The sequence below is a fragment of the Halichoeres trimaculatus genome, unplaced genomic scaffold, assembly GCF_033239565.1.
Source record: "Halichoeres trimaculatus isolate MK-OKI-2021-1 unplaced genomic scaffold, fHalTri1.1 fHalTri1_scaffold_22, whole genome shotgun sequence".
Lineage (NCBI taxonomy): Eukaryota > Metazoa > Chordata > Actinopteri > Labriformes > Labridae > Halichoeres > Halichoeres trimaculatus.
This window is the reverse complement of record NW_027437200.1, coordinates 20,075,403-20,091,983: the sequence shown is the minus strand read 5'-3', so window position 1 is coordinate 20,091,983 and position 16,581 is coordinate 20,075,403. Positions and strand designations below refer to the sequence as shown.

The 16,581-nt window shown below is 41.4% G+C and overlaps 1 protein-coding gene across 1 annotated transcript in view; it reads right to left on the bottom strand.

Annotated features, from left to right (window-relative positions):
• Window positions 1-16,581, bottom strand: part of poln (polymerase (DNA directed) nu) — a 76,188-nt gene that overhangs the window by 52,783 nt on the left and 6,824 nt on the right. The window contains exons 6-17 of the mRNA XM_074662358.1: window positions 14,242-14,964; window positions 13,033-13,202; window positions 12,821-12,933; window positions 12,287-12,423; window positions 10,637-10,705; window positions 10,499-10,559; window positions 10,363-10,427; window positions 5,630-5,713; window positions 5,354-5,449; window positions 5,182-5,238; window positions 4,930-4,986; window positions 2,404-2,469 (exon numbers count right to left, since the gene is read on the bottom strand). Of these exons, the coding sequence (XP_074518459.1) occupies window positions 2,404-2,469; window positions 4,930-4,986; window positions 5,182-5,238; window positions 5,354-5,449; window positions 5,630-5,713; window positions 10,363-10,427; window positions 10,499-10,559; window positions 10,637-10,705; window positions 12,287-12,423; window positions 12,821-12,933; window positions 13,033-13,202; window positions 14,242-14,964 (1,698 nt within the window). The remainder of the gene's footprint in view (window positions 1-2,403; window positions 2,470-4,929; window positions 4,987-5,181; window positions 5,239-5,353; window positions 5,450-5,629; window positions 5,714-10,362; window positions 10,428-10,498; window positions 10,560-10,636; window positions 10,706-12,286; window positions 12,424-12,820; window positions 12,934-13,032; window positions 13,203-14,241; window positions 14,965-16,581) is intronic.

The following is a 16,581-nucleotide window of genomic DNA, read 5'->3' as shown; positions in this document are numbered from 1 at the left end:
ATATTTACAGACATCGATATTGGTAAAAATTTGAACAAGATGAACGTGATCAAAAAAGTACATTTTGTCTGTTTTTTGGATCAAAAACAAGAAGAGACATAAAAGGAGAGAGTCCACTCTTCTTAGGTAGTTTTGGTGTTTACATAGTCATAGAAAACAATATTATTTGGGTCTTGAAAGATCATTCAAGATGCTCTGAAAATCAGTGGCGTGGCGTGGAGATTTTTTTTGAGGAAGCCAAGTGAGACAAAGCCTGTTATCTGTATTTTTTTTTAGGGAGTGGGGTACATAAAAGGCTTTGTTGCAGTTTGTATCGCTATTTCATGTAACGGACCTGTTAGAGTGCCCAGAGAGCGCTCGTTTTACTTACTTCAAACACCGACACACGCCCTTTAGCTCTCCCACCCTCAATCACTCATTCACACACGTACATTGTCCTCTTGACTTAGCTTAAACATCGTATTAATTAATTCAACCGCCCACTTAGACGCACAACCGGCCGCTTCATGAACACCGCTAATGTGCTAACCTCCCTGATTTCATTCAGTGGCTCGAGGATGACGATACTGTGATTTGATTGGTTTGAGGCCAAAGACGGGGTGGCTTCCCTTGGCACAGTCTTGGTCAATCACAGATGAGCAGTGTCATGACCACGGCCTCATCTGATTGGTTAATCATTCTTGTTTTTTTTCACCAAGGGACGCCAACTCTGCTTGGCTTCCTTGCGGACAGCAACGTGCAGTATCGTATTTTCACCACGCATTCGCCACAGAACATTTACGAGGGCGCTGTTTTACACATTGTAAAATGCTCAATAACTAGAGGAGAGAAATAAGGAGGAGATGGCGGTGACAAATCACAGAAGAAGTATCGAAACTGTTAAAAAGGAATATTTTCATTAAATCACAGCTACAGTCTAAAAAAAGAGAGGAAGCATGGCTTCCCTTGGCCTCCGGGAGAAAACGCCACTGCTGAAAATGCCAGCAGCTTATCAGTAAATATCGTCCGATAACAATATTGATACATATATATTATGCATCTCTAATTGGTAATTGGCCTGGCAAAGTTTGAACTTGACTTAAGTTTTGATTGTTACATCGAAGGAGTTGTTCAACAGAATAATTGATTGACCAATTAATTCCTGGTGGCCAGCCAATCACAGGGCCGACACAGAAACAGACAACCATTCACTCACACACACACACACCTGGGGATAATTTAGAGGGATCAATTAACCTGGTGAGCATGTTTTTGTACTGTACTTTTGGAGCCAGCCTCTAGTGGCTATTTGGGGAACAGCTTTTTTTCCAATGTGCTTCTTAAGCATGTTTTTGGACTGTGGGAGGAAGCTGAAGTACCCAGGGAGAACACACGCATGCACGGGGAGAACATGCAAACCGGCCAAGCTGTGAGGCTGCAGCGCTACCCTGCCACCGTGCAGCCCTGACCAATTAATTTGATAATCTAAATGTATAAAAAAAAAATATATTTTTTCAATTACTTTAACTGATCTCATAATGAATGATCAATTGATTTATCAAAAAAAACAATCAGATAGTTTTGAGTTATTGAATAATCATTAAATTGATGTATTATTCAATCAACTGATCAAACTGTTGCTGCTATCTTTTCCCTTAGTGTTATTCTTCTACATTTTCAAAATAAACTTTCATTTATTCATTCATTTATTAAACTGTTAATAATTGTTAATGGAATAAAATTAGAGTTGCTGTGAGTTTACTGGGAGCCTCATACTTTCAGACTTATTTTACTGCAAGTTTGGCCTCGCCAGTTTTGTTTTTTTAATTAAATCAGTTTTATTCAGAGATTTTGACAAACGACGGTTCTTGTGGTTTAATTCGATTCTGAATCTCACAGTACCACAACGGTTTTCCCGCAGTTTTTCTTCTCCTTTTGTTTTTTACTTGAAAGCTTTCAGAGGGGCAACATCCACCATGTGCCAGTCGAACAGCCGGGACCACATAAAAACAATGAAAATATATTTCCAAGGTGGGGAATTAGTCACATATCCTATTCAATTCTTTTTAATTGAATGACTATCCAAACTTTAGAGTCATAAATCATCCTTATTAAAAAAGCTAGGGCACATGATCTTATTTGTATTTTGCATAATTATGCTTAATGTATTCAAATGTTGAGGTTTTTTGTTAAAGCTAATTCTGCATCTGTCTGATTGAGAACTGAAATAATGAGCCCTCACTTTCCTCATCATCACCTGATTTTTCAGGGACCAGAGGCTTGTGGTAAAACAAACAGAGCACATCCTGTCTATCAGACCGACTTCATTTCAGCACCATGGAGAGCTCCAGTCTGCAGCAGCTACTTGACCAGTTTCAAAACTAAAGACAGACACGAGATCAGGAGGAAGGAGGGTCTACTTACTGGGTGTTTGGCTGAGATCCTCCCCGTCACCACGCTGGTCTGATGCCAAGTGGAGGAAATATAGTTCTGAGGTTTTGTGAAGAAGCAGAAACAAAGAGTTACAGACGGATGGAAGTGGGGGGACACATATGTTTCAGTCAATCAGATGGATATGATTCCATACAGCTGCTTTCCGCTCAGTTCAGCTTGAAAACAACAGCTTCCATCACTTGTCTGAATCCTTTTGGACTGCGAGGCATCATCAGTGCCATTTGACAGCCCACTGCCCAGTCTGAGAAATCTGTTCGCAGTCTGTGGTGCCAGATCAGTTTGTAAAATAAATGAGGCTACGCAGCAACGCTTTGATTCTTTGTGCAAACTTATCGAGCTGACAGATTTTCAGCTTGTAGTAGAAGATGGATTCAGCTCAGCAGAGCTGTAAGCAAACAGCTCATGGAGTGAGGAGGCTTGGCGTTGGTCATTTGTCAAAGTAAAGGCAGGTTTGTGGGGAGGAACGAGGCGTTTTGTGAGTTACAGGCTGAAATGTGTCACTGCTAAGCAAGGAATATTTTTTTAATTGCTGATTTTTCATCTTATTTTATACATGAGAAAATCTATTATGTGTTGCAGTTACCACCTGAAACAACTGTGAAAACTGTTTCACCATTAGCTCATATTGGTGTTAGCATCGTTAGCTGATTTAAGGTGATGTCAACACTGATAGTTGTCAGTAAAGGTAACAAGACAGGTGTGGTTGGTTTGATTATCCAGAGCAAGACTGAGGTTAAAACAAATTTACTTTTCAGAGAACAGATGTTCACTGTCGATCAGGGAGAAGCCATCTTGGATTGGATTGAAGTAGCTAAGAGTTACCAAAAAGTGTTCAGAAACTTTTGGGAGAAACTACGGACTTTTTGACAAACAGTCTGCTTTTCAACCTTATGAACTTTCCCCTGACTGTGGTGACTCTCTGGAGGAACCATGAGCTTTTCAACCGCAGCAAGTTTCTTCAGGACTTGGGGACTTTTTTAGAGATTAATTGCTTTTCAACCTCGTGAACTTTTCCCAGGTACTAGTTACTTCTTTGAATAACCATGTGCTTTTCAACCACAGGAACTTTCCCCAGAATATGGTGACTTTCTTGGGCAACCATGGGCTTTTTAACTGCTGGAGCTTTCCCCAGGATGTGGTGACTTTATTAAGGAACCCCATCCTTTTAACTATAGAAACTTTTCCCAGGGACTGGTGACTTTCTCAAAGAACCATTTGCTTCTTTAACAGAGGATCTTTCCCCATGATTCAGTGACTTTCTTGAGCAACTATGTGCTTTTCAACCACAGGAAGTTTCTTGGATTTTTTGAGAGATATATTGCTCTTCAACCTCATGAACTTTCCCCAAGATGTGGTGATTTAATTAAGGAACCACATGCTTTTCAACCACAGGAACTTTTCAGAGGATCAAGTGACTTTCCTAAGGAACCATTTGCTTTTGAACCAGATGAACTTTTCCCAGGAACTAGTGACTTTCTTGAGGAACCATGTGCTTTTAAACTGCTGGAGCTTTCCCCAGGATTCGGTGACTTTCTTGAGGAACCATGGGCTTTAACCACAGGAACTTTCCCCAGGACATAGGGACTTTTGGAGAGATGGATTGCTTTTCAACCTCATGATCCTCCCCTGGGAACAAGTGACTTTCTTGAGGAACCATGTCCTTTTCAACCGCAGGAACTTTTTCCAGGAACTAGTGTTTTTCTTAAGGAACCATGTGCTTTTTAACTGTTGGAGCTTTACCTAGGATGTGGTGACTTTCTTGGGGAACCATGTGCTCATCAACTACAGGAACTTTTTGAGGATCAATCTGTGTTGTTATTGAAGTAGCTTTGAGTTTATAAGTAGTAACTTTAACCTAAGTTGGTGTTCATGTAGATGAATTGCGGCATCTCATAATTTTCTATGTCAAAGATTTAACTGACTTAAAAACTATTAAAAAAATAATAATAGCAGGTGTTTCTAATTTTTCAGCTCGCAACCCTTCAAAATAGTAGTGCCAGGGACCTGTGACCCCCTGGTACTGGAATACCCCAATCCAAAAACAAACAAAAAAGGCTCATGATACATTAGTGCCTCAGTGGAAACCTTCTGATGCCACTGCTATCCTCGAGTCACCTCAGGGGTCTCATGCCAACAAAGAAATGTTGAAAAAAGATCAAAAACTTCTGTTAGTTTGCTTTTTTTTAATCAAATTGTTGGCATTAGTCTTTGCCTTAAGACCCCTGGTTGAATCGGCCCCACCAGAAGCCAAACAGTTCTACAGACAGCCCGACAGACTCATTTACAGAGTTGAGTAAGCACAGATTGTCAAACACAAGCTGCTGCTCTCAGAGAGAAGACAACAGACTCCATGTGGACACTGTCAACACCAAGAACAGCATCTTTTCTCTGAGAGAGGAAGCAGGGCGGCCAGAAGAGATTGGGGTTACTATTATCCCTCCACAGAGGAGGAAAAAAGCCCTCATAGAGCTATCACTGCCTCGTCTGCCATCTTACCTTGCTCATCATGCAGGAGAGAATCCCGTCGACAAATGTGGACTTGATTTTGTGAACCTGCAGGTTATAATGCAGAAAAATCGTAAATTTCCAAGCTATTTTCACAGTTTGCCCAACAGCTCTCCCAAAGAAATCACTAGAGGAGTCCAAATTAGATAATAAACCTTAAAATCAACATCTGATTACATAAGCAAGATGTTGTTAACTCTTTGTTTCTGACAGTTTGATAAAAAAGTTGTGTTCACGACTGACCTGTCTGTACTCCAGAATGATCTTTGGCAAAGGGTGCAGGTCCTGAAGCTGCAACAGCTTCAAAAAGTCAAGACAAAGGTGAGACACATTAAGATGTAATGTTAGATCTTAGACTCATCTATAGAATCATGGTTATTGTTGAGGATAAAATTGATAAATCTGCATGTCATACTGCAGCTTCTGATGTGGACTGCTGCTGCTTGTTGACCGTCTTGGGAAGTTTCTTGTTCTCGCAACGCTCGTGTAGGCACAGCTTCTCGAACAAAACCTGCAAACCACCACGATGAGGAATCCATGGAAATATGTGCACAAATAAAATACAAAGTTATACACTTTATAAGACTAAATATGAACCAAATTCACCAGAAAAGTGCAGAAAAATGTGTCATTTTAGAATATCAAAAGACAAAAATAATGCCTGAAATGCATGGAGCTAACAGGTACATACAGTCCGTAGCTGAGCATTGCTGGTGAGCAGGAATATTTGTCCAGCTGCTCGGTGAGCTTCCTGCTCCAACTGCTTCATCTTGGTCTAACAGAAAGACAGAAAATTATTAGTTTTACTTTCATCTGTAATGAACCATAAGTCGTCATTGTTTTTTTTGTTTTTTTTGTAAAAGTTGTGTGTGAATGTGTTGGGGCCTTGATTCTTTTTACTCCTGGAGCGTGGCATGTCAGATTGAGTTTATAGAAGGCTGCTGCAAAATGAGTGAATGTGTACATTATGTGAGAGGTTTAATCACAGAAACATTTAGTTTCTATAGCAAAACTTTTTTAACTCTATAGTTTTTACATCACTTCTACAGAAGATGAAAGAAATTAGGAAAGAGATTAACTCTTGAATAACTCTTGACTTCAGAGGCTTTCTTCAGACTTGCTTGTTTATCTAAAGGTACTTTTCAACTGAAGGAACTTAACCCAGGCACTAATGATCCTTTCAGGAACAATTTACTTTTTCAACCAAACTAATTTTTCCCAGGAGCTAGGGAATTTTTGAAGAACAATTTCCTTTTCCACTATTGTAAATTTTCCCCAGAACTAGCTACTTTTAAAGAACTCTGGCCTTTTTTTGACCAGAGATACGGTTCCAAGGAATAGGGACTTTATAAGGACCAATTTGCTTTCCATCAAAGGGAACTTTCTCTAGGAAGTCAGGGTCTTTTGAAGGATATCCTTTTTTGCTGCAGTAACCAAGGACTTTTCAAGGACTAATGTGCTTTTTGACCAGAGGAAAATTCCCCAGAAACTAGGTACTATTTGAGGAACTATGTGCTTTTTGACTGGAGTCACTTTTGCTTTCCATCCAAGGGAACTTTCTCTAGGAAGTCAGGGTCTATTGAGTAAGTACATACTTTTTTTTGCAATAACCAAGGACTTTCCAAGGACTTGTGTGCCTTTGTACTGCGGGAACTTTCCTCGGGAACTAGGGACTTTTTGGGGAACTATGTGCTTTTTGGTTGCTCAACCTTTTCCCAGGACCTAGAGACTTTTTGAGGACAGTTTTCTTTAAACGGCAGGAACTTTGCCCTGGTTCTCGACACTTTTGAGGAACTATGTGTTTTTCAACGGCTGGAACTTTCTCCAGAAACTATGTACTCTTTGAGGAACAATTTGTTTTCTGATCCTATGGTCCTAATTTACTTCTGGGGAAATTCAACAACTGACATAACATCAACTATACAAGCAAATACATTCTTTGTCCTGGATGCTTGCTGGAGTAGATCAGACATAACGCTTAATGGTCTCAAGAAACAAGGGAAGAGGAGTGACAAAGGAGTGAAATGTGCTAAGAAATAGGGAAAAAGACAGGACGGAGTATGACTGGGTTTTTATTTACTTTTATGACTGAGCAGACACCCACAGCAGATCTTTACAAGTCTGAGTGAAGCTTGAACAGTCCTTAACAACCTGATGGCAAGACGAGCACAGGGGAAGAACAGAGACACAAAGGAGACAGAGGCAGGCAAGGCAGGGTGATGAAATAAAAGCCAAGAGGAGAGGCGGGGAGAGGACTGACAGATGGGAGAGACAAGAAAAGTACTGAGAGGAGTTTAAGTTATTGTGAACAATGAACAAGACTGATCAGTGAATCAGAGGACAGTAGATTAAATTCATGAGATCGTGCTGAAAAGTAAAAAATCAATGCATTTAAATACTTGGGGATGCAGTATCAGGAATATTTGGGCCAAAAAATGTTGTTTGATGTCGAAATAGTCTTGGAAATATCGTGACAAACAATCCTGATCAGATCCAGATCCTGATCCTCATTCACACAGCACGTAACACTGTAGAAAACTGGCCACTTATCATCTGGTATTAAGGAACACCTAAGGGACAGGTGAGGTTTGTTTTGAAAAGTCTGTAATGATGGTGCAAGTATGCTTGGCGCCACCCAGTGACTGATTTTTTAAATAATATTTTCCAAATGGAGCATTCATATGTTGCTTCAATGGTTCTTCAATGGTCTTTGCGCATTCTCTGCACCACCTGCAACATGACCTCACTATGAAGATGTTTAAAGGTCCCATATTGTGCAAAAATCACTTCATTAAGTCTTTCAGTGAAATTTGTGGGTCTTTGGCTTTCCTCCCAGCCCACAAAATGTGATATTTAATGACAAAACCTGTTCTTAGTAGAGCTTGTGAATGTAAAATCCTGACCTAAAACGAGCTGTTTGGAATTTGGGGATTTGCAGACGTCAGCAATTCCCTTTTTTGACCAATCGGGAGCAAGTCTGACCCCATTAGTCCACCGGAGTAAATACCCCGAACCCCCTCCCTGCCCACTCCTCTCCCCGGGAGGAGAATGCTGAAGTTGAGGAGCCATCACTGCTCTGTTTTTGGCTGTAAACAGCCACATAGTTCGATCCACAAGCTTACCATCTCAGAAGAAGACAAGACTAAGTATCTAGAGTTCATTTATCAAGGAAATGATCCAGCTACACTCAGTAAAACTGTGCATGTGTGTGCTAGTCACTTCACGGCCGACTGCTTTTCCAACTTTGGACAGTACAACAGAGGGCTAGCCAATAGACTGGTCCTGAATCCAGGCGCATTACCAACCATCCACCAACAAACCTGGGACCCTGGAAATGTGAGTATTTTAAATGCTGTGTGCTGTGGAGCAGATGTAAGAGCTTTTCCTCAGTGCCCCCCCTGTCTCTGTGTTAGCTTCAGGATGCTAGCTTTAGCTGCGGTTAGCCTGTTGTTTTAGCCTGTAATGTTACAGTAAACGAGCTTCGCTGTTTTCTAAACATTGTCACCACTCTCAGTGAGGTGGAAGAGCGGGGCGGTATCAGCTGCGGGTCATTTACATATGAAGGCCACGCCCACTAAATCAGAGCGTTCTGAACAGAGGGGCTATGAGAGCCTGGAAACAATGCTGCTGTGCTTGATTTATTGGCTTTTTGGACCAAAACATGTTACTACCATTTCATGAAGACATCAATGATCCATATTTAACTGCAGAAAAGGAGCAGAATATGGGACCTTTAAAAGACACAAAAAGCAGTGGGAGCCACAGCTTCTCTTCGGACCGCAAAGAAAAAAAGACAGTGACTAGGAGAAAAGAGATGTAAAAAGACAGTAAAAAGAAAAGATGAAACGAGGTGGAAATGGAGCAGGCAGACGTGTTCCAAAACTCCAAAATATGCACTTTTCCTTCTTGCTTTCTCTCTATCCCTCTTTCTTTGCCCAGAGCAGCCTCCAGACTGTGTCATCAATATTGGATGCTAGCCCTTAGTGCTGTGTTTTTGAGACACACACACACAAAAACACTCACAGAAAGAGTGGGTTATTGCAGAAAATTGTAGGGCATCATCTCTGATCGCATCTTGTCAAAATTCGGACAATCAGTTTGATCTCGGTGGGATGGATGCTTACGAAGGAACAGAAAAGTGACGTTAGCTTACGCAAAGTTTTACAGAAACAAAACGAGAAGAAAGAGACAGAAGGATTGAAGAATGTAGGTTGACGGACGGGAGAGATTCTCTGTTTGGTGTTCGGACAGGTGAACCTGACGACTCGGATTAAAAGAAACCCGACATGGCGCATGCATGGCTGCACTCACACAGGCACATGTTACAAAACTCTGCAGCAGCCTGCAGAAACTTCAGTGCCCCTGAATCTGTGTGTGTGTGTGTGTGTGTGTGTGTGCTGAGGCAGACAGTGATGCTCCTGCAGCACAGCCTCTTGAAGGGAAAAGACAGACTCTCCTTCCTATTTATAGCAACACGGCGAGATCTCGCTCCAAGAGGCTCCACGCTGACACCCCTGCAAGACTTTTAACTGTGTGTGTGTGTGTATGACTGAGTGTGTGTGTCGCTTTATGACTGATTAGGAACATGAGTGTCCTCCCACGCGTATATGTGTCCATTACATCTGTATATTTGTCTTGCAGCGCCTCACAAGATTTGCTTTTTATCTGCATGCAAGCAGGCGAGGTCCCCAGAGGAAGTCCACCCACCTCTTCACTAATCCTCCCCAGAAGAAGAAGAAAAGAGTTATTTTTTCTTTCCCTTTCTCTGCCTCTGGGGGGAGGTTTCTCACATCCTCCCACTGTTTTGCTCCCATTTGTTTTAATAGAGCGGCTGTCGTCTGCACTGTGGCTCCAGAGCCAGACTTAAAAATGCAATCAGGTAAGAGTGATGCAGTGCAAATCTGAGCTGACCCTGAACATCTCGTCTGGCTGAAACCGAGTATCTGAGGGAGCGATTTTATCAATTTTGTTTGATTTAACACAAAGAGGCTTTTATAAGGCACTGAGGTGTATTAGAGCATCTGATTTTCCATTTCAATTATTTATAAACGACACATAATGACCAAAAAATTGAAGCGCAAAAATGAATTTGAATAAGAGAAGTAAGTGTGTGATTCATCCAGTCTTATTTCCTCGAAAAACAAAGTATTTAGCAGCATGCTAAATCAAATTACTTCCTTTCTATCTTTAAACACGTACAGCAGATGGTTGTGTTCACTGCTTTTGTACCATTGTTGTGCTCTTGTGGGAAATTAACATTAGCCATGAGGAGAGTGTTGATAACTCCTGGCTGTGAGAGATAAGTACCTACTCGGCTAGCAGCCACAAAAAAACACCTTTTTTTTTTTTAGCCCTGCTGTTCTGCTCGACTTATTTATAACACTAACAACTTTTAAATGTTCTCAGTGTGATGTTTTTTCTCACCCCCAGCAGGTCTGAGGTTGTCTTGAGAGCGTCTTTGTCCACATGGATGCAATGGCTCTCCATGGCTGAAATCAAACAAAAGTTTATCGATGAAAAAAATAAACTTAACCTAAACCAAGAGCACAGAGCTCCTCACCTGCCAGCACAGAGATCATTTTCAGCTCCATGCATGAGTACAGCTCCCACAGCCCCCAGCTCTACACATACAGAGAGAAAGGAGTATGTGTATCAGCTGTAGGTATACACATGTGCATGTGTTGGGACTGACACCAACCTGCAGTTTAGAGCAAAGCTCCGTGTTGAGCCAGGGAAGCAAACAGAGACCTGAGATGACCTGAGAAACCTGAGCGAGCCAGAGAAAAATAGAAGGACTTTATAAATACTACAAGAAGTACACAGACATGCTTGACCTTGAGTGCATGACCGACCATACTGCACTGTAAAAAAGAGCAAAATGCACTGCTAGTGATGTGAAGTGCAAAATAAAAAATGCGCAGCAAGGAAAAACACTTCCACATTTTTAAAACCTAAACTAAAGCAGATAACAAAAAAAACTATAAAAATAACCACCCTAGAGAAATTTTAATTTATGGCACTTAATACAAACTGCACTGTAAAAAATTATATTGCACTGTTAAAAGTATAACCTACAGTAGATAATATATACTTGTTTACTGATAATATATAATGAGAAAAAATAAATTACAATCTAAGAGAAAATTCAACCTATGGCAGATAAAGCAAACTGCACTGTAAAAACATTAAAATGTAAAAAAAAAAGGATAACCAGCAGTAGATAAAGTGTCCTGCACTGCCTGCATCTATATGGTTGGAAATTTCAAGTACACTGTAAAAACCAGAGCTCGACTGATTAATGGGGCTGATCATGCCTTTCGCCGATTAATCAACATCTGCCAAAATGTAGCCAATTATAAAAAAATTTGTAATTTTATAATTTAAGTTCCTTGTTTTAATTTAATAGTGTTCTGTCTCTGTCTTGAATCATAAGGGTATTATAATATTTTGTGTTCATATACAATATATATCCTGTGTATATCAATAAATGTATTATATATATCAGCCGATATATCAGATATCGGTCGATATATCGGATATCCGCCGATCTATTGGATATCTACTTTTTTTTGCCCACAGTATCGGAATCGGCCCCAAAAATCCCATAACGGTCGGGCTCTAGCAAAAACCCCACTATACTTTAAAAAATGTAGCCTTTAGCATATGATGTATACTGCACTGTAAAAAAGTATGAACTGTTGGATAATTTAAACTCCACTGTAAAAAACACTGTGATGTAAAAATGACAATCTATGGTGGATAAGGTCTCCTACACTGCAAAAAATGGTCATGAATTATGACCTTTGGTTGCGAATTTAAACTGCACTGTAAGAACCATATTGCACTGCTAACAACAGTAACTTTGATAAGGTAACATGAACTGCACTGTAAAAAAATTATAACCTTGCACTGTAAGAAAGTATAAACCCATGAAAATAATTTCAACAGCACTTTCAAAAAGATTATTGGGGTTCCGATTTGATTTAGATTGCGATTCTTTGGTAATTATGATTTTTAGTTTGCTTTTTCAACATCAGACCATGTGAAAAAGTTAAATGATGATGATGATGATGTCTACACACCATATCAGGAGCCATGTTTTCCCATAAAATACACATCACGTGAGTCAGAGAGAAACATTTCGCCCTCTGCTGGAGAAAAGTGGTAACTTTTTTCCATTCCAGTTTACAAACAAAGACTGAAATGAAGAATTCAAATATAAAAAAAAAAAAGACTTTTCGGCAACAAATCCCGATTTTGATACTGTCAAACAAAAAAATCCAGATTTATCATTTTTTTCTCCCACCCGTAGTAGATAAGATATGAAAACCAACATGACTTAACCGACCTTCTTGGTACCCAGGGCAGGTGTAACACAGGGTCTTCTGAGGTGTTTCTGAAGGAGCTCCTGGTAGCTAGAAGAGGGGTTTGCAGGATCCAGTAGCCACGCTGACACATGTGGGTCCTGGATGTGGCAGCCAGCGACTGCAGAGACAGAACAGAAACAAACTATCACAGCACACTTGTGAAAAAAAAACAAGTGTCTTCTGACTGATTAAAATGTGGGTTGACAAGTCTTTTTCTTTTGTGAATCCTACTTTTAATGAACTCAAATCATTGATGTGTTTAATTAAACTACTTGTTTGTCGAGTATTTTCACGCCTACTGTTTAATTCAGGTGAAACTTAGATGATAAAAATATCAAATGGAACTTCAAACATCTGGAGGCCTCCAATGAAGCTTTGATATTTGAAGAACCACTTCAGAAAAGGCTCCTTGATCAAAGCTGACGGTGATGCTACATTTTCAAAGACGGGCTTTAAAGTGAAGCAGTTGGAACCACATTTAGTCTCCATCTCTTTGCGTGTAATGTGCACCCTGCCTTGTTTCCAGCTGAGGTCCTCTCTGTAAACCTGCAGAGCTGTACGCAGCAGATCCTTCGCCTTGTAGCACACCACCAGTTGGAGTCCTGACAGCACCTGTAGCAGCATATCTCTGAGGAACACACACACACTCCTCTTATACACTAAGTAAGCATTAAACAAAGATTATGTGCACTCTAATGCAAACACTTCCACCTGCACTCCAACAGACCTCGTGAAGCGCTCCTGGCTCAGGTGTGTGTGCTGCTGGGCCCACGCAGGTGTGTGCTCCAGTTTTAAATAGACCAGACTGTCATTTGGCCCGAGCGAGTCCTCTGGTGTGCTGCAGTCCAGATTGTTCTTCATTAGCACGAGGAGCCCACACACTGGTGGAGAGAGTTTCTGTATTAAGGAGCAAAGCGGGAAATCAATGCAAGTTAGGCATTAATGAAGCAAAAAACGAGAAGTGAAATCGTTTTATGTTGACCCTGTAAGAACAAGGGCAGATTTTCTGTACAGGTTAAAACAAAAACTGATTAAGTAAACAGAAACAATAATTTCCACTGTTTCAAAATGAATTCAGAATTAATGTTTATTGACAAAATCCACTTAACAAAAGAAACACTGTAATTGTAGTACCAGGCCTTGCATTTCAAGAGTTAAAGCGATACTCCTGGATGAAACAAGTTGGATCCTATCACAAGGTTTAGGGCAGAAATTACCCCTACAGCAGTGTTTTTGTGCAGCAGAAGCCCAGAGCGCTCGCACCAAACACCCCCTCCCTGCTCGTCTGCCGGTTTCCTCTGCACTCAGACGAGGCCATATTTTACTTGACCAAAAACACAAATAAACGGACTCCCACCGAAAAAATCTGATATCCGTCTGCATTCACGCTTTATTTAGAGAATTTTCAGCACGCTACTTTCACACAAAAGCAGCGAGCGCCTCGTAGCCAGCTATGGCTCTGCAGCGGAGGTAGCGCCGTTTTACGACACAATGAGAACTAGAGCCTTATTTAGCGGTGTTTTTGTGTGAAAGTAACGCACTGAAAATTCTCTAAATAAAGCGTGAATGCAGACCGATATCAGATTTTTTTAGTGGGAGTCCATTTATATGTGTTTTTGGTCAAGTAAAATATGGCCCCATCTGAGTGCAGAGGAAACCGGCAGAGGAGCTGGGAGGGGATGTTTGGTGTGAGCGCTCTGGGCTTCTGCTGCACAAAAACACTGCTGTAGGGGTAATTTCTGCCCTAAACCTTGTGATAGGACCCAACTTGTTCCATCCCAGAGTATCGCTTTAAGGTTACTGTTTGTGTTTGATCAATATTGACTAATAATGTATGGAGAGCAAAAGTAGGCGGAACATTTCACCCTAAGAGCATCCCAGCTTGTCAGTGGTCTCTCAAAAAACCACTAGACCTTTGTCACCCATCTCTGCTCACCTGCTCAGGGTCTAACTGAGTCGTTCCATCTTGGTACACCAAGGTTAACACCAGCACTTTAGCCTTTTCCGCCTCTGCAAGCACTTGCATCCTCTCCTCTGAGCTCATCCTCCCAGAATCCTTCACTCGAGGGTCAGATGTCAGGGAAGCTGTCAGGCTGCCAGTTCTGGGTTGTTGCTGTAGTTCACCTCCACTGGTGCCTGTGTGCGTTTCTTTTAACCCGTTTCTCCCCTGATCTGGATCACATTTGGCTCGCTTGCACTTAGGCGGTTTGCAGTTTGCAGGAAGAGATCCGCAGCTTTCTTCAGCCTTCAGCCGTTTCAATCGTTGACTTTGCTTTAGGGCCCACAGGTTTTTAAGGATCTTCCCAAATTTATGGGACAGACTTTCTTCAGTTGGTGGTTGGGTGGATGTCATTTGGTTTCCTTTCAGTTCATTTGTATCTTTGTTCTTCTCTCGTAAAGATCGAGGTGGCTCCCATTTTGGGGGACGCTTCGGTAGGTAGATTTTAGGACGTGGTTGAGCATTTTCTTGATGATGTATCTCAAGTTTTTCCTTCAAGGGGATCAGGGGAGCTTGAGTTCTGTCTGCCATATTTTTGTTTGATTGTATAACAGATAAATCCAAGCCCAGCTCTGAGGAGGAAGTTTGTCCAGAGGGGGAAGTCCTTGCCGAGGCCTGTGCCACGCTTGAGCTACTCCCTCTGATGCTTCCATTAGCAGTCTGCACACCAAAAAAAAAAAAGGTGAACAGACAGGGACAGAGGAAAAAGAGGGAACAGGAGAGGCAAAAATAGACTCATTCTGTAACATCAGGAGGCATTTGAAAGCAAACTCTGGCTGTCTGTGTTTGTTTTGTTACCCCAAGAATCGATTTATGACAGCTTGAGAAAACTCAGCAGAATGAGGTGAAAATTTCTGGATAATAAGCTTTAACACAGCGCCAAATATGTGAGTTATTTAATTATTCCCATTCATGCTGTGCGTCTATCTGGATGATACAAATTTGTGAAAGAGGCTGTGAAAACTGAGCCAAATAAGCTGCACAAAAAAAGGAAGACGTGAGAGGACGCACATTTAGCCCTGAGTGCTGTGTAGCAGACACAAACACAGACAGTCAAGGCAACGTTTGTCTAACAGCCTGCCTGAAGTAGTGCCTGTCACGCTTGTTTGCACTTATTTATATTTCATGACAGCAACAAAAACGACAGTGACGATGGGTATTTGACACTCTACATCTCTGGCTGAAGAAAGGGTTTGGACTTCAGATGTGCAGGACTTCTATATGAATTACAACATGCAAATAAATGATGAACTGTGAGCACCTTCGTTTGGCATTGATTGTAGTAACACCTGTTACTGTTTAAAGACTCCATTTCCCATGAGCATTCTGAATCACTGTCGTGAAGACATGACAACTGAAATACACCAGATGCGTCACTGTGCCGTCACAGCGCCGGTTTCCATCCAAGTCAATCAGTCAACGCAAACCGGATCCTACGTATTCGTATTTTTGCCAGACGCCGGAGTTGTGACATAAATCCATCTAGGAAAGACTGAGCAGGACAGAAAGTCTTGCACAGAAATTTCCCCAAAACACCCAAGACGTTGGCTTTCAAAAAAAACCCAAACCGTGTCAAAACCAGATTGTTTCAGCTTGACTATGATGACAAATGGACATGACCAGAGCAAGGCCGAACAAGACCAAGACTTTTCAGAGGAGTGGGAAGCACGAGAACTTCTCGGTCTCGCGACTCCTGCTGTTGGTGTGAGTTGACAAACGCAATCAACAAGCAATGGAGTGGAGCTGGGCTGCAGACCTACCTAGTGTATCTGAGGCGTGACTCATACCAAGGCCTACATTTGTTTTGGAGAGCAGATCTTCTTTTTAACACTTCTTTTCTTTTTTCAAGACAGCTTTTCTTAGGATGCAAAGCAACAGGTATAAAATATTCATATGTGTAGTTACGTAGCGCTTTAAACGAGACAACAAGAAAACTTTTGGAAACTCAGTTTGATGCATATCTTGAGGGAATCTTGAGCCGCGTTTTCACCAGGCAGACCTGTAAGACACAGCGCATTTTGTGGCGTTTCCACTGACTTATCCCGGGACAGATCCCCAAATAATCGAAACAAGCCATCCGACTTTTTGGGACCCTTTCATATGGGTGCCAGACTGAACCGATCCACTCTCAGAAGGTGGAGCTACAACACTGCAGACCGTTGACTGGTCGAAAGAATCGTCACTTACCCCGACAGCGGCTGCATTTCTCCTGACGGCACACAGACTTCTCTGAAACAAAGCTTGATTGTTCTTTGTATCAAAGAGCTATATGCCGAT